Here is a 24,246-nt window from a genome sequence, read left to right as displayed (position 1 = left end):
TGTGACCAAGACTTCCATCAGGGTGTATTCAGGACAGAAATGTGGTCGTGGAGTGTAACAGTGCCGGCATGTTGATGTGCCCTCTTTAATGCTCTGCTGGGAATGTGCAGGTACCTAGCCATTCAGGCTCTGCCTCAACCCCACTAAGGTCTGCCGTTTAAAATGGGACTTGGCCGCTTGGATTGAGGTTCAGCTCAGCCCTTCTAATTGTGTTTTAATATTTATTATATAGCAGAGCTTTTCACAGGATCAAATTATTTCTAATAAAGGTGCGTGCCTGAGCCGCTGTTCTGTCCTGCAGTTGCTCCCGGACTTGGAGCTGCTGATCCATCATGAAGGAGCAGCACGTCTCAGTAAACCCAGACGTGAAGGAAGGTGACCGAGATGACGCTCCTTCGTAATGGGCTGCGTCGGGCAAGTCCAGGAGATTTGGGGACCAGAGCTTGAAAATGGGAACAAGGTGCTAGTGCAGAGAAGCAGTTAAACTTAAGCAAAATTGGGCCTTGTGAGCACATTCACCAACACGCTTACTCACACTGGTGCACATGTACACTCATTGCTGAGCATGTCCTACTTATATCCAAACTCACAGAGAGAAACACGCCCCACTGACTCACAGAGTACAATAGCATGTTGTACACCTATAAAACGTTCTTCAAGGAGAGCAACTTTTCCCTTTCCAGTTCTCCTAAGCAACTCTTGGAGGGAATTGGCTGGAGAGTGTAAATCCCTGTTTGCACCACACTACTCTGTAACTCCTGCCCAGTATTAAAAAACGGTTTATGTGAAACAGTGTTTTCTAGCATGTGTGTAAATCTGACTGTTAACCAGCATGTAGTTGTGGCCCTGGGGTCTTTTGTGAAGAACTTCTTTTAAAGTAGCAACTGGTGTCACTTTTACTTCTTTCCTTTGGAAAGTTCTTTCTCCTGTTTGTGTCTTATGCTGCCAGCTAAATAATATCATGCGCCTTTCCGATTCTTCTGAGAACTCTTGAGAGTTGTTCAGCTCTGAAATAAGTTTGGCTCCTCTTCTCTGGACTTTCTCTATTATATCTGCTCTTCTTGTAATTTCGAGACCAAAACTACCCTTAGTGTTGGAGCTGTAGTGTTATTGTTAGGAGCGGGACCTCTTTGTACACTCGGAGATAGAAATCAGTGCCCACTTCTGTGCTGCCGATAAGTGGACAACAAAAAAGTGTCCATTAGCAATGAGTCGTTTTCATATCGTGTACATTTTAGGCTTAAACCACCTAGTGCGTAATTATATTTTTCCTTCATATATGTAAAATGATGCATTTATGTACATTAAAATTCATTTCCCACATTCTATCAAACTTGACTCTTGCCTGCATCCTTCTTTGTGATTCTATGCTGTTATTCCTCCTTATTAAATGTGTGCATGGTTCTAGCTTTTGAATCACATTATTGCCTGGGTGAGGTCTGATGGGTCTCCTAATATTACTGGTCGTGGTGAATTTTGGATTTTTAAAAGGCACTTTGACTCAAGGTACCTGATATATAGGCTTTGCTCTAGATCACTGTTTTTCAGTGCAGGTTCCATCTTGGCAGCAAGGCATTCGTGAAACCTGGAGAGACACTTGATCTTTGTAGGGCACCTCACCTCACATCCACTTTTAACTCCTATTGGGCCAGTTTATAGTGGTCAAGTAAGCTAGTGGGTGCAGATTTGGAGTCCAAAACCACCTTATCTCCAAGTATTATCACTTGGCTGAAGCCTTTATCCAAGGCAACTCACAACGTCTGAGAGGTACAATTGTTTAGACTTCTTTTGTTGTTTCCATTTGGATCACAGGCAGGTGAAGTGACTTGCTCATGGTCACACTGTGTCAGGAACAGGATTTGAACCCACAACCTCAGCTAACACCCCACTGCCTGCCTTGTAGAACATGCAAACTCCACAGTAAGTGATCATACTGAGAATCCAATCCTAGTCTCTGGAACTGTGAGTTGGCACCACCAATATATGGTATACCAAACATGCAAATTGATGCTTAAAAATAAAAGATCTATTTCTATGTTTTGTTTTTTTGTACCTCACATCCCTTTAGAGCATGGATGTCAAACTCCAGTCCTAGAGGGCCCAAGTGTCTGCAGGTTTTCATTCTAACCATCTTCTTCATTAGTAACCAGTTTTTGCTGCTAACTTAGTTTTAATTGACTTGACTCCGGCCACTTAGTTCTCTCTTTTTCTTTAATTAGCAGCCAAACAATAATGAGACACAAAACGAGCCACCACATGACCAGCTCACATGTGCCCATCATACAGTATCTGAAAATAACAAAAAGTGAAGATCTCGCTAAGGTTGATCTCTCAGCTCACCAAAACATTCTGATGGTGTTCTTAGAAAAGACAGAAAATCAACAGTTTTGGAAATGTCTGATGTGGCAGAAAGAGAGCAACAAAAGGCCACAGAATTAAATAAAGGGCTTAATTAACAGCAAGAATTGGCTTTTCATTAAGAAACTGGTTGGAGTGAAATTGGTTAGAGTTTGACATTCCAGTGTAGCTGGTCATTTGTTGGCTCGTTTCACATCTCATTTCTGTTTGGCTGCCATCTAATGAAGAAACAAATCAATTCAGAAGACTGAATCCTTAAAAACAGGGCTATTAAAATGAAGGGAAAAGGAGTTAAGTATCAGTGAAAACTGCTCGCTGATTAGGAAAAGGGTTAGAATGAAAACCTGCAGCCACTGCGGCCCTCCAGGCCTGGAGTTTGACACCCCTGCAGTTTAGAGGTAAGAGCTGAAGGATTTGGTGTTTGTTTTTATCCTATGACTTTGTCTTGCTTTCTACATAATACAGTATTACCTCGCAATATGCCTCGACTTTGGCTGTTATTATTAGCGATAAGGTACTTTTTTTTTTCTTTTGTATTATTACTCATTTGCAAAGAATTTTAATTATCTCATATTCCTCAGTTTCTGAGTTGCCTACAAGATTACTTCATGTGTATTTTGTGTTGTGAATGCTCTACTGTGTCTTACAGTGCCATTTTCTCCTTTCGTGTAATTTGTATTGAGATTTCTGGTATATAACAGTCCATTAACCGCAGGAACCTACATTTAATACCACTTTGCATTTAAACACTGAGGAAAATGGCTATTTTCAATATATTTCACATACTCTATACATTTAATCACACTTCACACAAAAACACTAAACAAATATGCCAGGACCTTTCTTTCTCCTTCTCAAGTGTTTGTGGCTGACATATACATACAGTGCATCCGGAAAGTATTCACAGCGCATCACTTTTTCCACATTTTGTTATGTTACAGCCTTATTCCAAAATGGATTAAATTCATTTTTTTCCTCAGAATGCTACACACAACACCCCATAATGACAATGTGAAAAACGTTTACTTGAGATTTTTGCAAATTTATTAAATATAAAAAAAATTGAGAAAGCACATGTACATAAGTATTCACAGCCTTTGCCATGAAGCTCAAAACTGAGCTCAGGTGCATCCTGTTTCCCCTGATCATCCTTGAGATGTTTCTGCAGCTTAATTGGAGTCCACCTGTGGTAAATTCAGTTGGTTGGACATGATTTGGAAAGGCACACACCTGTGTATATAAGGTCCCACAGTTGACAGTTCATGTCAGAGCACAAACCAAGCATGAAGTCAAAGGAGTTGTCTGTAGACCTCCAAGACAGGATTGTCTCGAGGCACAAATCTGGGGAAGGTTACAGAAAAATTTCTGCTGCTTTGAAGGTCCCAATGAGCACAGTGGCCTCCATCATCCGTAAGTGGAAGAAGTTCAAAACCACCAGGACTCTTCCAAGAGCTGCCCGGCCATCTAAACTGAGCGATCGGGGGAGAAGGGCCTTAGTCAGGGAGGTGACCAAGAACCCGATGGTCACTCTGTCAGAGCTCCAGAGGTCCTCTGTGGAGAGAGGAGAACCTTCCAGAAGGACAACCATCTCTGCAGCAATCCACCAATCAGGCCTGTATGGTAGAGTGGCCAGACAGAAGCCACTCCTTAGTAAAAGGCACATGGCAGCCCACCTGGAGTTTGCCAAAAGGCACCTGAAGGACTCTCAGACCATGAGAAAGAAAATTCTCTGGTCTGATGAGACAAAGATTGAACTCTTTGGTGTGAATGCCAGGCGTCACGTTTGGAGGAAACCAGGCACCGCTCATCACCAGGCCAATACCATCCCTACAGTGAAGCATGGTGGTGGCAGCATCATGCTGTGGGGATGTTTTTCAGTGGCAGGGACTGGGAGACTAGTCAGGATAAAGGGAAAGATGACTGCAGCAATGTACAGAGACATCCTGGATGAAAACCTGCTCCAGAGCGCTCTTGACCTCAGACTGGTACGACGGTTCATCTTTCAGCAGGACATCGACCCTAAGCACACAGCCAAGATATCAAAGGAGTGGCTTCAGGACAACTCTGTGAATGTCCTTGAGTGGCCCAGCCAGAGCCCAGACTTGAATCTGATTGAACATCTCTGGAGAGATCTTAAAATGGCTGTGCACCGACGCTTCCCATCCAACCTGATGGAGCTTGAAGGGTGTAATTGCTGCCAAAGGTGCATCGACAAAGTATTGAGCAAAGGCTGTGAATACTTATGTACATGTGATTTCTCCGTTTTTTTATTTTTAATAAATTTGCAAAAACCTCAAGTAAACTTTTTTCACGTCATTATGGGGTGTTGTGTGTAGAATTCTGAGGAAAAAAATGAATTTAACCCATTTTGGAATAAGGCTGTAACATAACAAAAGGTGGAAAAAGTGATGTGCTGTGAATACTTTCCGGATGCACTGTATGTATGTGTTAGAATGGAAATTGTGAATCAGCACTACCAACAAACCAAAAGTAAATGCATTGTTTAGGTTTAGCTAACCAGGACACCCTTTTCTTAAATACTGGGTGTGTGTTCTCTCTGTATTCTTCTCTTTTCCTGCAACTCTTGTTTTATCTTCCTCAAATTTGTTATTTTCATCCATTGCTGCACCCTTGTAATTCATACTCTGTAAGAATGGTATCTTCTGGCAAATGGCAGCCTTTTTATACTTTTGCCATTTACAAAGAGACAATACCCTGACTTCTTTGAACTTGGTGAGAAACTGTAGGTTCCATTGTCTTGTTTTGTGTTTCTGCCATTCTCTTGGCCGGTTTGTCAGCAGGTGTCGGACGCTAGCTACTCTATCCTTAGGAAGAATTTTCTGCATGGATATTCTTAATGTGTGCCACATTGGAACTGTGCTTAGTGCTACAGATCCAGCATCCCGAGTTCAAATTCTGTGCTTTGTCTTTGTGGTCTGTTGATTGTACACATTCTATCTTCATCTGTCTGGGTTTTCCTCCCCACTCCTCAACTTTTTCTCCTCAGTCCCCAAAGATGTCCTTGATCTGTGGATTGGCGACTGTGAGTGAATGTGCGTTGGCACTGCTAAGGCCTTTCACTGAGTGCTGCCTGGATATTCTTTGGGTTAAGCGTGGACCCAATTTCAGGAAAATCAGGAACATCACCAGACATTGGGTCACCTTTTTATTCGCTAAATTACTTTCTGTAGGACCTTCTCCTTTAAGCAGAACCACTTATTTGAACTGTGAACCTTCTGTGGCACCACACAGCTTACCATATACTGACCTGCAGGTCTGGATTGGCCACAGAGTCCTTGTGTGTGTTTAGATTTTCTGTATATATTTAGCCTTATAGACACACTACAGGAATTTTTCATGTTTGTCAATGTTTGCATAGATTGACATGTTCTGCTTTGGAGCTGGCCAGACTTTGTCACATCACACTTGTCTTCTTCATGGGTTGGCACATTCCATGCACACTGATTTAGAGTTAAAAGTTATTGCATATGTGCTCACCTTTGTAAATGTAATGATTCCCATATTGACTGCCTTACTGGAATACTTCAGGCACCTCATGATCATTTAAGTCTGTCACATAGTCAGTCTTGCACTCCCATGTGAGTGTGTCACTTAAAAAAAACAGATTTGCCATATTTGAAAACTGTTGCAACTGAGGCTCAAGAATTCCTGGGTGCTCCCTTTTATAAAGATTAATGAAGCACGCACATAGCTGCTCAGATTTGTACAGACACAGGGTGTTTCAGCATTTTTGGCATGTTTCACATGCCTGTTTTATTATTTCTATTATTATTTTTAATTTAATGTACAGTACTCTAAATGCCCCATCCCTCAGCCACAACTATATGTTGCACATACACCAAACTCAATAATAAGTGTCAAACTCAGATTCTGCAGGTTTTCATTCCTGTCATTTTCTCAATTATTAACCAATTACCTCTGCTAACAGAAGATGCTGCTTTTGCCTTAATTTTAACTGACCTACTGATTAAGATTAAGTGCCCCCCTTTTTTTTCTCACCAAACAATAATGAGAAGAACAGCTAACTTGGGGGTCTCGAACTCACTTCCTGAAGAGGCACTATTTCTGCTCCAGCCAATTTCTTAATTAATAGCCAATTCTTGCTGTTAATGCCATACATTAATTCTAGAGTTCTCATTCTTCCATTACAGTTTTTTTTTGTGACCACTATTAACTGGTTTATGGAACCAGAAGAGGCCAACATGTATTCTATTCACAAATTTTATTAAAATAGACATTATACGATGGACACATAGGTGCAGATGGAATCAGGTTAGTAAGTCTCGTCTCTCTTCTCATTGTTTGGCTGCTGATTAAGGAAATTAATCTTAAAAAAGTAAGTTATTTAAAGTGAAGGTAAAGGCAGATTAGTCTTTGTTCTACTGGTAGCATTAATTGGTTACCAATTAAGAAAATAGTGCAGCCAGTAGCTCCGTCCAGGGTCTGAATTTGACAGATTAGGCTATTCTAAATGTATTAACAAGGCAATGAGTCACACATACAGTATTTCATTTTGAAAATGAATTTTATTGTTTTATAAGCAAAACACACAGCAGATAACTGCAGGCGTCACACATTGTGCCAGGGTGTTCACTGTGTCTGAATGTCATTTCCGCAATTAATGTTGATAAGACGCTAATATTGATGACTTGTTCCAAGGCAGAAAGCCTTAAAGGGCAAGCCTAAGTTTGGAGATGCTCTTGAATGTATGGAGCTAGTGAAGTTGAATAGAAACGTTCACAAGCACAAACATCTACTGATTATATTACCCCATTTCACGTGAGTCATGAACAGCCTGGATCCTTGTTGTTTTTAGTTTAACCAAGCGTCCTGACAGTGTAACAGCAAATAGAAAAGATATTGCACAGTACGAACAGCAAGTCAGAGGCGTTAACAGTCTTGGAAAGCCTGACACCAGTGCTTGTGGCCATCTCAAACTTCAGAGACAGTTTTTCTCTGAAAGGATAGAAACTCCCGGGCATCTGTGTGGCACAAGACGTATCAGGTGCCTGGTGCAGTGTCTCCGACTGCTGTTTAACAGTACGCAGCCAGATGAGTTGAATCTAAAACATAAAATAAATAAGGGTAAATGTTCCCAAATAGACAGAAGTGGAGGACCTAGGGTAGCCATGGAAGGGTTAAGTGTTGCTCTCGTGAATAGTGGTTTGTGAGATGCAGTGCTAAACAAAGAGACAGATACACAACTGCCACCACTCCCTCCGGCCTGTCATTGCAGAATTACATAACAAATACTAATATCTAAAGTGCAACAGGCACCACCCTCGCCAAGATGGCTCCTGCAGCTCGAGTCACACTCAAAACACAGATTGGAGGAGGTTGTCTTCCTGCGTAGTGCTCTTGCCAAAAGGACCTAACCTCTGCGTATTTCACGGAGTTCTTCAGCCACTCTCTTCAGTTCTGACTCAATCTCTGATAGCGTCTCGTGCTCCTCCACCTAAAGAAGAAAATAAAAAGAATGCCCCACATGAGGACCTAAATTTACTCTTACTGGTGTACCAATGGGCACAGGAGGCGGAAAGTAATGTCTCACCAGCTCACTCTTCATTACGACTCACCTCATTCCTCACGTCCTCCTCCTCCCTCTTCTTCTTTAAGTCATCCTCTGCCTCATCATTGTTTAGACTATGCAAGTGCAAAAGATGGGATTTCCTCAACTCATCCCGTTCCTCTTCTGCCTCAAACTGTCTTGTCTCCTCATCACTGGCCTTCTCAAAGACTCTTTTCTTTTTGGCAGCTTCTGGCTGCTGGCTGGTGCTCCCTGACCTCTTTCGTTTTTTCTCTTCAATTTCCTCAGCCCAGCCCTCATTATTTTTCTTATATTCTGGCCTCTCTTCGTCTTCTTTACCTCCAAAAAGATGCCGTCTCTTTTCTTCTTCATTGTGGTGCTTCCACTCCTCATACTCTTCGTATCTATTCTCCCGGAGCCGGTTAAGCAACTCCTCAATCCGGGAGACCTCTTCAGCAAGCTTCTCCTCCTCTTTCTCATTGCCATTCTTCTTGTCATCCTCAAGAAGCTCTTCTAATTCTCTGTCACTCTTCTTTGCAGCTCCTCTCTTCCGGTCCTCATCAAGTAGATCCTCCACCTCTTGATATCTCTTTTTTGCAGCTGCCCTCTTTTGCTCATCCTCAAAGAGTTCCTCCAGTTCCCGATTGCTTTTTTTCACATTGGTGCCCTTTTTATCCTCAAACAGTTCTTCTAGGTGTCTGTCACTCTTTTTCACATTGTCATTCTTTTTATGCCCAAACAATTCTTCCAACTCCCTTTCACTTTTCTTTACATTTGTACTCTTTTTATCCTCATCAAAGAGTTCTTCCAGCTCTCTATTGCTCTTTTTCACATTTGCACTCTTTTTGGCCTCAAACATGTCTTCTCCTTCTTTGTCACTCTTTTTTACATCTCCCTTCTTCTCATCTTCAAGAAGATCCCCGTCCCAGTTCTTTTTCTCTGTACCAGCGATGGAGTTCCGTTTTTCTTCATTCCCTTTCTCTGCTACAGCCTCTTTGATTACTCCCTTTGTGAGGATGACCTCTCTTGAAGTTCCCTGATGCTCGCCCTCTTCCTTTTCATCTTCCTGTTCTTCATGGCTTCTCTGAACTGCACTACTTCCTGGTGCTGCAGCCTTGCTGGACTCTGCCCCGCGTTCTACCTCCAGCTTCTCTGTGGGCAGAAAAGACAACCGATATGTCACATTTCAACACCCAACTGACCTTCAGGAAGGCGAAGTGAAAATATGAAAGAGACACAGCAGCCATACTAATTGCAGTGTAAGCACCTCTTCTTGCACAGCATGAATTATCAGTTCTGTGACTGACACCATTTCTGTGCACACTCACCAGACTCGGCCAATTCTTGTAGTTCATGCAACAGATTGTGATGATGCAGCAAGGCAAGGATCTGTTCATCTGTTAAAAAAAAAAGAAAACAAAAAAAAAAAAGCACAAAGTGGCTCTCTAGAACTGGTCAGGATTTTAAGGAAGTCCCAGCTATACCCATCAAGAACTACTTTTATAGAACACTGTAGTGCTGTTTTGGTTTCATCTGATGAGAAATTATAATATTGCAGCAAAATGAATGCCAAAGTGCTACAGTTCATCTATTTTCATATTTTAATTGAAGTACAGGCATGTAAAATTACTTTCTCTGGGTCCTATGGTTGGATGGTGATGTGTTGTATGCTGAATTTCACTGAACATAATAGTACTACTACTACAGTGTAGTGGACAGTCTACTCCCATACACAATAGGCCACACTGTCGAGATTATCTGCCTGGTACAGTCCTTACCTTCCTTCAGGATCTGGATACATTCAGGGTTCACAGGCATGGGTTTGGGCTGTGAAAGGGTATCCACAAGAACCTCCAATACACATTTGGTAACCTGCACACAGAGAAGGAGAACACTGGGTAACACCATCTTTAATATAAATTAGGCACATGCAGCTTTGATTGAGAGTCTTGCACTTTGTGAAATACTCAAATAATTGGGCTATATAAAACAAATGGGAGGAGTTAAAATAATCCTATGGAAACAGCATCAAAATATTGAATAGGCATAGGCAAACTAAGCGATGAAATTTACCTTGAGGTCAGAACATACTTCAGATGAATGCATTATTTTTAAAGAATCATGGAAGGAACTAAGTAGGGCTGAAAATCCACAGGTTACTTCTAATGTGGCTCTTAGATACTTAAGAAACAGTGAGGATTTTGGTTTATGACGATTATATGAATGAGTCTGCCTTCTGATGGACTTTGTCCAGGTTTAGGTAGAGCACAGTGCAGCCAGGATGGGCTCCTCCAGTGCTGGAACTAGACAGTGGCTGCACTCTTAAAAAATAAAGGTGCCAGAGTGGTTCTTCAGAGCGATGCCAAAGGGCAGTTTTTTTAAACAATGGGTCTGGTTGCCATTGTTGGGTCACACAAGGTCGAGACTCATCATTTAACTAATCGACATTTGCTCTGCATGCTGTTGGCATATGGTGTCTGTGGCATTTCTAAAGACAGGCCAACCCACTACCCCTATCCCAGCCCCATTATTACTGTCTGTTGGTGGCGATTCTTCAACGGGGACAACTATGACTGTCAGTGGCATTACTCCATGGGGGATATACCCCTCCATGACTTTCAGCAGTGATTCTCCAATGGGGACAATCAGACGGTCATCATAGACTCAGTCTCAAAGACAATAAGAAGAGTAAGATTGGGTCACGAGGAAAAAAAAGTTTAAGAAACCCTGCCAAAGGAGAAACATTTTTGGTTTCCAAAAGTACCATCCACATGAAGGTTCCAGAGGGAACTTTGATCTATTTTGATTCATAACAGGCTCCATAAGGTGGAGTGGTGGCTCTGAGGCTAAGGATCTGCGCTGGTATCCTAAAGGTTGCTGGTTCGAATCCCCGTCAATGCCAAAAAGAAATCCTACTCTGCTGGGCCCTTGGGCAAGGCCCTTAACCTTCAATTACTCCAGGGGCGCTGTACAATGGCTGACTCTGCGCTCTGACCCCAAGGGGTATGCGAAAACTAACAAATTCCTAATACGAGAAATTGTATAAGGCGAAATAATGAACAAAAAAAAATAAATAAATGTGAAAATGATAAAGCTGAGCTGCTGATTTTAAAAGGACTCTCACTGCATATAGTACACAGACTCAGCTCAGGTTTTCTTGATCGGTTCGTATCCTGCTAGGTAGCCTGCTGTATATTCAAGACTGCAGTTTTGTCCACATATTTGGAACCTTTTCAAAGCCCAAAGGACCAATTTCATGTGCAAAGGACCCTGACTAGAATGGATTTGGTTCTTTGTAAAGCAAGGGCTCTACGATGAATCACCCAACCCAGTGAAGTGCCATTACAGAACTAGCATTTTTAAGAGGGTGAAGAGAGAAGAGTGCTATTTACAGTTAACTAGAGAATTGCATTTTAAAAGGGCCTAACAAGAGTGACCACATTGAGATATAATCAGAAGAAAGAGCCAAACACATTCAGATACAATGCTAACTCTGAAAGGCAGTCACACACAATAGCGTTCCTCACCTTTTCATCAGCATGGTGAAGCACAGAGGTCACTGGCAGGCATGTGACTACATGGGGCGAAAAAAAAAAAAAAAGAGTTAGAAGTGGGCACAGACTCCAAATTCTACTACACACAGGGTGGCTCTGATTTTTTTTCATGGGGGTTTGCTTAACTATGAAGCTTGGTTGACACGTAGCACATTTTTTATTAATCATTTCTGTTCAATTCTGAGTGATGTCTTCAATTTTACTGAAAAACGTGAGTTCCACTAGATGCGAAGAGTTGAGAAAAGCTAGAGATTTAAAAAAAAAACCTTTGGATTCATTCTAATAAAGCCTCATACAAGACAGTTACCTACTCTAAATCCCACTTTAACCCACATCATAACAAAACAGCACAGCCTATAATGTCTCAATCCCATGCACTTGGTCATCCCGCCACTTGTGATTAATCACTTTGCGTCTAAGGTGGTATAATCGCCCTGTTGATCAGCTCAGCACAACAGGAAGCCCAACCAAGCACTAATCCATATTCCAGTAGAATTAACAGGGTGGTGCTCTGTTTTAGACAGCTGCCCTCCTCGCTTGATGACTACCTCCTAGTGGATTCTTTTAGTATAGCAGTTTTTCCTCAACTCTGAGGAGTATACACACTTAACAGACAATGTACAAGAAACTGTTAAGATGAATCATCACTAAGCCCGTAAAAGAGTGTAAAGACACACTGCCTGTGCTTCTTACTTGGCACTTTGCTAGATCAGGAAACCATCTGTTTTTAACCAGAAATTGCACATTTTGTTACTGTAAGGGAAAGCTGGACTGATCTGTCTGCTTGTCTTTCTCTTACTCTGTGATAGGTGTGACTCATGTCATAATCAACAAGGTGTCCTGCCAAGTTATAGTGATGCGAAAAGAACAAGATGTGGCAGTCAAATGATGTACCATTAGACCAGAGCCTAGAACAAGTCAAGGAGATTGTAACAACCCTGAAGGGAAAACAGCAGAATGGTCATGGGGAATGACTGCCGAACCTGTAGAAGCCCCCAAACCTGCGACAGGGGAGTAAGAAGGTCCCTTACATTATTTATGGACTCTTAGCAGACAAAGAGATAGATACAGTGGGGCAAAAAAGTATTTAGTCAGCCACCAATTGTGCAAGTTCTCCCACTTAAAAAGATGAGAGAGGCCTGTAATTTTCATCATAGGTATACCTCAACTATGAGAGACAAAATGAGAAAAAAAATCCAGAAAATCACATTGTCTGATTTTTGAAGAATTTATTTGCAAATTATGGTGGAAAAAAAGTATTTGGTCAATAACAAAAGTTCATCTCAATACTTTGTTGTATACCCTTTGTTGGCAATGACAGAGGTCAAACGTTTTCTGTAAGTCTTCACAAGGTTTTCACAAACTGTTGCTGGTATTTTGGCCCATTCCTCGATGCAGATCTCCTCTAGAGCAGTGATGTTTTGGGGCTGTCGCTGGGCAACACGGACTTTCAACTCCCTCCAAAGATTTTCTATGGGGTTGAAATCTGGAGACTGGCTAGGCCACTCCAGGACCTTGAAATGCTTCTTACAAAGCCACTCCTTTGTTACCCGGGCGGTGTGTTTGGGATCATTGTCATGCTGAAAGACCCAGCCACGTTTCATCTTCAATGCCCTTGCTGATGGAAGGAGGTTTTCACTCAAAATCTGATGATACATGGCCCCATTCATTCTTTCCTTTACACGGATCAGTCGTCCTGGTCCCTTTGCAGAAAAACAGCCCCAAAGCATGATGTTTCCACCCCCAAGCTTTACAGTAGGTATGGTGTTCTTTGGATGCAACTCAGCATTCTTTCTCCTCCAAACACGACGAGTAGAGTTTTTACCAAAAAGTTCTATTTTGGTTTCATCTGACCATATGACATTCTCCCAATCCTCTTCTGGATCATCGAAATGCTCTCTAGCAAACTTCAGACGGGCCTGCACATGTACTAGCTTAAGCAGGGGGACACGTCTGGCACTGCAGGATTTGAGTCCCTGGCGGCGTAGTAGTGTGTTATTGATGGTAGCCTTTGTTACTTTGGTCCCAGCTCTCTGCAGGTCATTCACTAGGTCCCCCTGTGTGGTTCTGGGATTTTTGCTCGCCGTTCTTGTGATCATTTTGACCCCAAGGGGTGAGATCTTGCGTGGAGCCCCAGATTGAGGGAGATTATCAGTGGTCTTGTATGTCTTCCATTTTCTAATAATTGCTCCCACAGTTGATTTCTTCACACCAAGCTGCTTATCTATTGCAGATTCAGTCTTCCCAGCCTGGTGCAGGTCTACAATTTTGTTTCTGGTGTCCTTTGACAGCTCTTTGGTCTTGGCCATAGTGGAGTTTGGAGTGTGACTGTTTGAGGTTGTGGACAGGTGTCTTTTATATTGATAACGAGTTCAAACAGGTGCCATTAATACAGGTAATGAGTGGAGGACAGAGGAGCCTCTTACAGAAGAAGAAGTTACAGGTCTGTGAGAGCCAGAAATCTTGCTTCTTTGTAGGTGACCAAATACTTATTTCCACCATAATTTGCAAATAAATTCTTTAAAAATCAGACAATGTGATTTTCTGGATTTTTTTTTCTCATTTTGTCTCTCATAGTTGAGGTATACCTATGATGAAAATTACAGGCCTCTCTCATCTTTTTAAGTGGGAGAACTTGCACAATTGGTGGCTGACTAAATACTTTTTTGCCCCACTGTAGAAGTTACAGGCAAGGCCTGTCCCTTGAAATGTTACATGAAGCACGCCAGAGAGAGCTCTAGGGATAGGACCCCGGGTCTTCTATGCCACAGTGGTTCAATGTCTTCAATGACTGGAATATCCCTTATTTATGGCATCTGTCTGTTCTAAAATGCAATCACTCTTACCAAATCTGCAACAGAAATGATTCAAATAATTACAAAAAGTTCATTTTCTGCATTTTTTAAACAGTGCAACTACCAATTGATAACACTTCTTTCACTACTGATAAACAATTCTAGTTTGTCTTCCTGAGTGGCCTTTCATTCCTTAGTTGTCATCTGCACACTTTTTTCTTCCCTTCCCTAGCAGCTCCACATTTAAGCAGAGATTAGATAGACAGAACTTTATTCGTCCCTGGGGGAAATTTGGCTTTTTTGCAAAAGCTCTTTAAATAAATAAATAAATACATGAATACATAGAAAAAATAAATACACACACATACACAATGGTCTGAGCACACACCAAAATGAGATTTTTTTTTTTTTTTTTTTTTTAACTTCTGACTTGGCTGTTCAAGTCACATTTCCTGACACACTTCTGCTGAATAATTTGTTGGGCGAAAGTCCTTAGTGTTAGTGTGTCAGAAAGAGGATGTGCAGCTTTGATCATAATGGTGCTCTGTTTTGTTTTAATTGCCTCCCTTGCTATGACTTCCAGGGGGTCCAGAGTGCATCCCATTACTGAGCCTGCCCCTTTAATTAACTTGTTGATTCAGTGGGCCTCTCTTGAAGTAAATTGTTAATGCTGCTGACTCGTGAATTCATCTTCCTGGGTTTGAACCTCTCACCCTACCACTGTCCATGTGTCCTTGTTTCTGGGTAAGCGTTCCTTTTGCATCCCCAAAGCTGACTTGAAACTGGTCCTATAGTGGGTTGATTGCTGCTTTATGCCCAGTATGGTCAATATAGTTTTAAGCTGCCCATGACTCCTAAATGTAAGCGGATATAGAAAAGCAGATATAAAAACAGAATGCATCCATTACATATAGACCTTGATAGTTTAAAATTTGAGATTTTTTTACTTATATGCTCCTATTAAAGCAATCAGTGGCAGAACAAAGGAAAACAAAACCTCTGCTTAACACTGGTCTTTTTCAAATACACTATTACCTTCCTAAGTAATAATAAATTGTGACTACTAAAGCAGAGTGAGGATATGTCAACTTGTCAACTTGTCATTTTTATTATCTCTCCTCTTTGGTACCACCTTTTCTCTAGATGGGGTTGTGGAGAGCACTAGTCCTGGCAGCAGCTGACACAAAACTGGATAAGATACAAATTTACAGCTAGGCATGCTCATAGCTGTAGAAACATGTTTAAGTGGGGTGTCCTGTGGTAAATAATTCCTGAGGAATCTGGAGATTTTTCATATTACACTTTGATCAAATGACTTTTTGAGTGAACAAGAATCCAGAGTTTTTAAGGTAAAGTTGACTCTGACTACTCAAAACTCAGTTACCTTGGCACCGGAGAGTGACGTGTTGCATGTCAGTTGGACATGCAAGCCAGAACTTCACTAAACTCTGTACACATGACAATGCTCTTGAAACTAAATTAATTTGTCAAGGACTACACTGCTTATTTATTGGTGTTTGCTCTAACCTAGCAGGTATTCAAACACTATCTTTGTGCACTGGTGATTTGTTTGTGTAAACTAACTTTGAAAGTTGCCTTGCACCAGTTGCAAAATTCTGTCTCCATGAAAAGCCTATCCCACTTCCTGTGGTGGTCAAAAGCCACAAGATGTATTTTACACAGTGTGGACTCGTGCAAAAAAAAATTACAAATGATACAATCTGTCTTTATGGTGTATTTCATGGAAAGGTGAAATAGAGATTTCCATTCATAAATGTAGAAAATTTTGCATTTTTGTCATAGTCTTAAGTTCTTCACTCTCTTTTGCCATTTTCCCGTGGACTTTGTTCCTTTAATTGTATTCAAATAATGACAATTAACAACCTAATAATGATGATGAAAATCTTTAATCAAGGTAATAAAAAACTAAATTATCTCCATGCAGCACACATACATGCTGGCTACATTCCAATAACCTTTAGCAAACAAGGTTTGAAACTTTCATCATTCTGTATTGTCTGCCTGCTCTTCTTCTCCACTTATTGTTAATTGTCATTGTTAATATGCAATTAACAAAGAAAAAAGTGAATTAATAGGAAAATGACAAAAGAGAGCTAAAACTTAAATCTATGGTAAAAAAATGCATATTTCTACATTTGTGAATGCAAAAATCTCACACAACTGTTTTTTCATATATGCAGAATAAGAGAAGGAAAAAATCACCAGTTATATAAAAATGAGATCAACTAGAAGGAAAATGCCTCATGATTGTGAAACTGGTTGGAACAACAACCTGCTGCTACAAAGGTCTCCTGGGACTGGAGCTGGAAAACAGTGAGGTAGACAAACGCTCACTTCCTCTTCTATTGCTGGTGAGAAAATAGTCACTGCTCGGGTGGTAGGACTGGCATCAACGGATGTAATTCTGCTATTAGATGCAAAGTCAGCAGTCTGTTAGCTTTCATACTTTCTAGGTTTTCTAGCATTTGATGGATTTGTAACAAACGTTTACATGTGTTTGTGCTGCCATGTTGTGGCTTAACTGGTTACTACATGAAATACAGCACCCTTAGCACCCTACATCATACCCAATGCTGAACCAGTTTTGTGTCACCAGTCCACCCAATGGCACAACTTTAGGGGGGAAACAAAATGAATGGCAGCACAACGCTCATGTTCTCTTTCTGTGTGATGGTGATGTGATCTATTATACCGCCATGCCTTTTTATGTGTAATAACAGTTTCACTCCATCACACTCCTCCTACAGTATATCCCAGGGATGCACATTGGGGAGTTTATTTTGGAGTAGTATGAGTGAGTATGGATGTCTATGAAGAAATGTCACCCCAACCAATGCTAGCTCTGCCTTGTGCCTAACATGCTAAGAAAGGAAACCATGCAATGAGATGATGGGTTGAGAAATGGATGCCCAGACAAGCACAATCATCACCTAATATTTACAACTTCACTAAAAATAAGTATCAACTGGGTTATGTGGGCTTGAGAATGTCAGGTAGATTTACCTTATTTTTACTACTACATAGTTATAGTGAGTCAGTCAGTCATTTCCCAACCCGCTATATCCTAACACAGGGTCACGGGGGTGTGCTGGTGCCAATCCCAGCCAACACAGGGCGCAAGGCAGGAACAAACCCCAGGCAGGGCGCCAGGCCACCGCAGTACATAATTATATTTACTACATATGTAGTGTTAAGTTAAATAAACAAGATTGATTAACATCTGTATATTTAATAATGCATTATACAACTTTTACTATTAAGTTCTTATTTTTTTCTCCATTTTAAATTATTAAATAAGTACTCTACAGATGTCCAATATGCCATGATACTGTACATTGTAATATATTTATTGGTGAAATACCATCGTCATCTGCTGAATTCTATCAGCCATAGCTCATCATTACGGGCTTGCAAATTTGCTCACAGCTTATATTGTCTATTGCGTTCCTTATTTGTGAACACTTTAAAACTGGACTCATTTTTTACACACTTCTGAGGTTAACTTCAATTAAGGCATATTTGATTTTTTTTATTTGGAGCATGTTTAGAGTGTCACTTTAGGCGTCTCCATACTGTAAAAATGTCCAGTCAAAATACATTAAATTAATATTAATATGGGTTAAACAGATAAATGCATACATATTTACATTTAAGCTGTGTTTGAGATGCCAATATTGGTTTCATTGTACAAGAATAGTGTATGGATAACTGTGGTATTGTCATAGAGCAGGGGTAGGCAATGTCAGTCCTGGGGGGCCAGAGTATCTGCAGGTTTTTGTTCCAACCCAGTTTCTTAATGAGAAGTCAATTATTGCTGATGAAGCACTTATTGCTCAAGTGACATTTTGCTGCTTCATTTTAGTGGTCTCACTTGTTAACATTCCCCACCCTTAATTGCTTATTTCAGTCTTAAACAGCTGCATTCATTGTTTTAATTGATCCTTATTAGCAAGAAGATGCAAATGACAAAGAATCCAGCAGTTCTCCATCTAACTTGTTTCCATTTACACCTGTGTGGATTCATCATGGACTGTTTGGTTTAATAAAACACTTAAGAGGAAAAATGTGACAGACTAAAAATGATCCATTTTAGGCTTCAAATCATTTGGATGATATCCTTGGAAAGGAAAAAAATGTATGATATAAGAACCTAACATTGCAGACTAACAAGCCATAAAATTACAGTACATAAGGCCTGAGACTGGCAAGCATTGGTTTCAAATCAAGCAATTAGCCGCTATAGTCCTCCAGGACCGCCATTGCCTTTGCCTGGCACAGACTCACAATCATGCATATTAAAACATTGCCATTAATATACTGAATACATTTTTTACAATGCAATTAGAAAAATGAACACAGAGTTATTTTCTTCATACACATCTATCTTAATTTACCTTAACATGTCATACCTGCCACCTTTACACAGCCATTTCTAACAATACTGACAAGTTTCTTGAAAATTACATTAACATATTTAGCGTATGTTGAAACAAAGTAAGCAGCTTTCATTCCTTTAAGCAGAAAAACAAATTGTCTTGGTGAGTATTGTCATTGTTTACAAACCTTAAGTTAAGTTTAGCCCATATAATGTCCTTTTTACACTGAAAAATTGGAAGGACTATTTTTCCAAATATAGCATTGCAGTATGTTGATTTGTTTAAAATGAACAGGCTTCTCTGCCACATTGATTATATGGAGTACTGTCCACTCAAAAAAAAAAACTTTCCTTGAATTTTCTGGCCTATTATTCTTGACATAGAATTTTACATTTGCATAAAGTAAGGTAATCTGCACCACTTTGTAGGCAAAATGCTGCAACAGGTTTCCAGAGACCTCATATCTTTTTACAGTTGGAAAGAAACTTAAAGGCAGTGAGTAAAGTTGCTTTTCCCCACAAGTTCCGTGTGATTTTGTGTGATTGTGAAAGCTGACTGATAGTATGTGGTTTCAATAAACTGGCTAACATGTCACACATTATAGAGAAGAAAAGCTACTTTTCCTTCACTTGGAGACAACATGGTATTATACAGGTACCTTGGATTAGAGTTTAAGTGTAACTAGCTAAGTAACCCAGTGCTGCCTGGGAGAGAAAATGGAAGGGTAAAAAGAAATTACAGTACCAATTATACTTTATAGTGCTAAACTGTATTACCTTCAAATATGTTTAATTTATTACGTGTCTATTGCTAGTAATGGAAAGCTAATTTGTATACAATATTGTACACGGATTTACCTGCTGTTGCAAAGAACTTCAAATTGCAATAAATAACGCAGGAGACAATGTGGCCCCACACAGGGTGGTTTGGGCTCATGGCACACAAAGGGAGGGTAAGAGATGATTAAAGGAAAGGTGAAAGGCAATGTATCGGAATTGAACCCGGATTTCTTAGCTAAAAAAGTAAGTGCGCTATTCATGACTCTGCAATGACAGCCTGTGCAGTGCTCTTTCTCTGTAGCTCACACTGTTGTATTTCATAACATTTGCCATTTAGAAAGTGTAGCTCTCTCTCTTGGACTTGCTCAGATTGGCTGTGTGGAAGGTGCAGCAACGTGCTGTAATCAGCATGTCACTTACTAGCTGTGCCTCCTGTTTGACAAATGTTTGTGATATACCATCTGTTAGAATGACAAATTCAATGCATATATGTCTGTTATATGCCATTTGGTATAGGATTCATAAAAGCACTGCTAATGTTTAGGCTGCGCCACCTGTTGGAATGACAAATACAATGCATTTTATTACTACAAAAGTTTGTGATGCAAAATTTTTTGGAATTACAAACACACTGACATTTATCCTTTTATTAAGGTGGACAGAATTTGCTGCATATTTAAAGTGGAAAAAATATTGTGTTTAGATTAAATACATTCAATGATTATAATTCATTATGAAATTTGAGTCATCGTTAAGGTTGACCGATTCCCATGGGGTAAAGAGACAAGACTTTTAAAGTTAATTCTGAAAAAGCCCACAGCTTCAAATACATTACAAAAACGGTGCTGGACAGGTTGCGAAAGTGTTATAATGGTAAGATCTTATGCATGACATGCCAACATTCAATAAATAATTCTGCAAAAAAATATGACCCCCAACAATGAACACATACAAATAGTAAGAGAAATGCTCAATTAAATAAAAGTTTCATGTCCATTAAAGGCAGATTAATATGTTGAAAGGCAAATTTGCCATCCATTGTGCTACCATCCACACCTCAGCAGTGCTGTTTCTCTGTTAGTACATCACACTGTAATATTCTTTGCCACTTGCTCTGACCCTGAGCCCCCTCCACCATCACCTCTGTGGGTTGAAACATAGATTATATATCAAAACATCATGGTAAGACGTGCCTGTGGCTTGAAAAACAAAGCTGTGTATAAGGAACAAACAAACAAGCCGATTGTGGTTTAGATATACACTTTAAAACCTTTTAGATAGCAGTAATGTATATCATAGTGTTATAATGTAAAATAACATCACACCTTTTTTTCCAAAGTATATAAATGTTTTGGGTTTAAAGATTAACAAAATACTATAAATTAGTTTATTTCTAATACAACATATATACAGTAACTGGTTAATAGATCTTTTATGGTGAATTCAGCTGTAACTTTAGTGTTAACTTTTACAATTATGTTTTAACAAAATCTAACTGACATTTATTTTGAGATTTCTAATTCTGAAACAGTTGCAATGCCATTTTACACACACGTGACATAGTTCAACCCAGTGTTAAGGATAACAAAAATGTAATTGTGTACTGGATTAATTTTACTGAAAAATAAAGCATACACATACATACATACATACTGTATACACACACACACACACACACATATATATATATATATATATATATATATATATATATATATATATATATATATATATATATTATACATATATATATACATATATTATACATATATATATATATATATATATATATATACATACATATACATATATATATATACGCTCAGTTTTTGCCATTTGTTCATTTTTTAGAGGAAGGGAGTCAAGCACCGTTACCGCAAAGAAACTAAACCCCGGGCAGTCCATCGCAGGGCCAATCAGCCATAGCGGGTCAGTCTGGAGTCACCTACAAACAGGAATTTATTCCAGCCTCCACATTCATATTTCAGTGAACGGTACCTTCAAACTCCCCGTGGGCTTTTAAAGCGGATAAACGGATTCTTGTCACCTTCAAGCTGCATTAAGTTAATACATTTGTTTTAATGAAGTAATATATCGAATTTAGTTAATTAAAAATCCACGAATCTCGCAAGTCTGTTTACCTCAATGCTGGCAGCTGGAGCCAAACCATGCAGAATTGGACGTGTCGGGACAGCAAGCCATCGCCGCCTGCTTTCACACGATTTTAACCTCCTATGCACATCTTTGTGATGTGTGAGCAGAAAAACGGTATCTCGTAAAAAAATAAATAAGATTCCGTAGGGGACTTGAAACCTACACACACTGAGAGTGCCAGGGCAGAGAATTGAACTCGGGTTTCTGGAGTCGTATTACAGACACCGTGGATGCAATAGCAAAAACAAAAGACAACTGACAGCTCTACGAAGAGATGAGCAACGAAATGTGTTCAGAAAGGCACATCTCCATACCGGCCGAGTCCACTGCACGCATCTTCATGAGCGTACTTTGTGCACTTGACCTCCGACAGTCCAACTATGGCCATTAGTAGGATGAGGACGATTACTGTCCTTGGCACGTTCCAATTATTTCATTACACGACCACGTTAGACAGTTCAAGGTGAACGCAGGACGCAAGGCAGCGAACAAGATGCGGGATACTGCAGCCGTACATCTTCGAACGGTAGGCACACATTTCATTTGTACGTCCTTTATACTCTTCAGTCGGAACAAAATACGAGAATAAACTAGGAGTAACGGCTGGTAAGCGGTGCGCGGCGCCCGGTGTGAAGGTTACTTACATAACAAGTACAGTCGAACCGAATCCTGGGAAGAGCTTTCTAATAACGTCCCGGTACCTAAACGCCCACTGACCTGGCACGGTGGGTCTTACCTTGGGCCGCGGCGAGCAGCACCAGGGCGGCGGAGAGGCTCATTCTGTCCGCACGTATCGAATCCACGCCCCCGTGCACCTGCAATTCGTCTCGCACAGTGCCGCGACTGGCTGAGCGCCCGGACTCGCGCGCGCTTTAAGTACAGGGAGCCGCCACGTGCCCCTCCCATTGTGTATGCCAGACTGGGGGGACAATCAGCCGGTAAGTCAAGGGCACCCAATGAGATGGCACGCGCAAGGTGGCCAGGCTTACAAATGAGAAACAAAACACACCGAGTCTGATTTGTCTGTATGGGTAATACGATCGGATAATCGAATTACAGAAATACTTAGAATAAAGAAGAAAAAGAATCTGCAGGGTAGAAAAGTGCACTGTTTGAACTAAGTGTCAAGGTTGGAACCAGTCTATTCGGAACGCCAGTGCGTCCATTTATCTGTTTTAAATTATGGGCAAACAGTGGTCCAGTTTTTTTTTTTTAGATCCAACAAGTCAACAGAAACTGTTAATTGAAGCCATTGATATCAGTGATGATGTACTGCATTGGACTGCCAGCCAGATAAAGGACAAAAACCAGAGAGTAGTACGTGAGGAGAAGAGTGATGTTAATCGTGGAGTCCCTCAAGGGATCTGTCCAGCCACCATTTTAAAGAACCATTTCAGGGTCATAGGTAGCAGGCACCTTTTGTTACTCTTGCTATCCATCCATCAATTTTCTGAAACTTGACCCTTCCGCGAAAAGATTTTGGAGAGCATCGTTACTTTTCCGATCCAGCCATCCATTTTGTGAACCTGCTTTTCTCTTTTAAGTGTTAGGTGCAAAATTTACATTTACATTTATTTGCTCAGTAGACACCGTAATCCAAAGCGATTTACAAAAGAGGTCAACATAATCGAGTAAACATCCGCCTGGAGGACTGTTTGAGAACAAGTGTTACATGATGAGGGTGCAGAGTTGGACACCACAAGGGAGTAGCTTACAACATAAATTTACATACCGTATCTGGCCAACACCTTTTATGCAAGGCAAGTTCCACCATTTATTATACAATTGATTAGATTTTGTTCCTTTTTCAAATGGAACATAGGGTCACACAGTAGCAGGATTCGAACCCACAACCTCAGGCACTGCAATCCAAAGCCTTAACCACTGTGCCACACAGAGGCGTAGCTAGGGTTATCAGTGCCCGGGGACAACTGAAGATTTTGTGCCCCCTCCTGTTTGCCAAAATGCAATGGGGAAGGGAAATTTGGCGCCCCCTGGATGCTGCGCCCGGGGACAGATGTCCCCCCCCCCTTGCCCCACAGCTACGCCACTGGTGCCACACTGCCTGCTTAGAAAAGCTGTGTTACAAAACCCAATTCACCAAACAACAGAGTCTTCAAACACTTCTTGAACACACGGAGAGAGTCAGAATTTCAAATAGAGGTGGGCAGCTCATTCTTACAGCCAGGAGCTACACTTGAAAAAAGTCTGGATTGAGATTTGATGCCATGCAGAGGTGGCATTGCCAGACACCGTACATCAGCAGGCCTGAATAGTCGAGAAGGAGCACAAGGCCTCACAAGTGCCTCCCTAGGTATAGGTGCTGATCCACTGACTACTCTGTGGGCGAGCATTAAGGATTTTAACTTAGTATGTGCCACTACAGGGAACCAATGTAGTGATCTGCAAAGAGGAGGGACGTGTTCCTGCCTTGGCTGGTTGAACACCAGACGTGTTGCTGCATTTTGAATCATTTACAACAGCTTGATGATAAAATAGGACCTGATTCTGGACAGCATGCCAGGGCATCACTGGCAGAATTCACATACACACACACACACATTCAACCAATTAGGTTTAGGATGAAACTCGCTTCAGAATGCCCACATAAATGTGGTGAGAATGTGCCAATTTCACACTGCTTGCCAGTAATAAACAGGT

The 24,246-nt window shown here is 40.7% G+C and overlaps 2 protein-coding genes and 1 long non-coding RNA gene across 4 annotated transcripts in view; 2 read left to right on the top strand and 1 right to left on the bottom strand.

Annotated features, from left to right (window-relative positions):
• The window catches only part of LOC114656176 (inositol-tetrakisphosphate 1-kinase-like), a 9,509-nt gene extending 8,176 nt beyond the window's left edge, over positions 1–1,333 (top strand). Inside the window, exon 10 of the mRNA XM_028807618.2 lies at positions 1–1,333. This exon is cut by the window's left edge and continues 195 nt beyond it. Within this exon, the coding sequence (XP_028663451.2) occupies positions 1–5 (5 nt within the window). The 3' untranslated portion in view covers positions 6–1,333.
• A 5,552-nt stretch (positions 1,334–6,885) lies between these two features.
• LOC114656162 (chromogranin-A-like) lies at positions 6,886–22,453 on the bottom strand. 2 transcript variants are annotated; one of them, XM_028807598.2, is made up of 6 exons: positions 22,322–22,453; positions 11,434–11,480; positions 9,685–9,778; positions 9,235–9,303; positions 7,956–9,058; positions 6,886–7,834 (listed from the first exon to the last, which is right to left on the bottom strand). In XM_028807598.2, exons 1-6 carry the CDS (start codon positions 22,362–22,364, stop codon positions 7,751–7,753), a joined length of 1,440 nt encoding a protein of 479 aa, XP_028663431.1. In that variant the 5' UTR covers positions 22,365–22,453; the 3' UTR covers positions 6,886–7,750. The 2 variants fall into 2 exon arrangements, with proteins under 2 accessions (XP_028663431.1, XP_028663439.1); XM_028807606.2 differs by lacking the exon at positions 9,235–9,303.
• On the top strand, positions 14,144–17,212 carry LOC127529241 (uncharacterized). Its single transcript, XR_007935903.1, has 2 exons — positions 14,144–14,999; positions 15,399–17,212. It is a non-coding gene; the product is annotated as an uncharacterized LOC127529241 (long non-coding RNA).
• Positions 22,454–24,246: the final 1,793 nt, after the last annotated feature.

This window comes from Erpetoichthys calabaricus, chromosome 1, assembly GCF_900747795.2.
Source record: "Erpetoichthys calabaricus chromosome 1, fErpCal1.3, whole genome shotgun sequence".
In the NCBI taxonomy this organism is placed as follows: Eukaryota; Metazoa; Chordata; class Cladistia; order Polypteriformes; family Polypteridae; genus Erpetoichthys; species Erpetoichthys calabaricus.
This window is presented reverse-complemented; position numbering and strand designations above follow the sequence as displayed.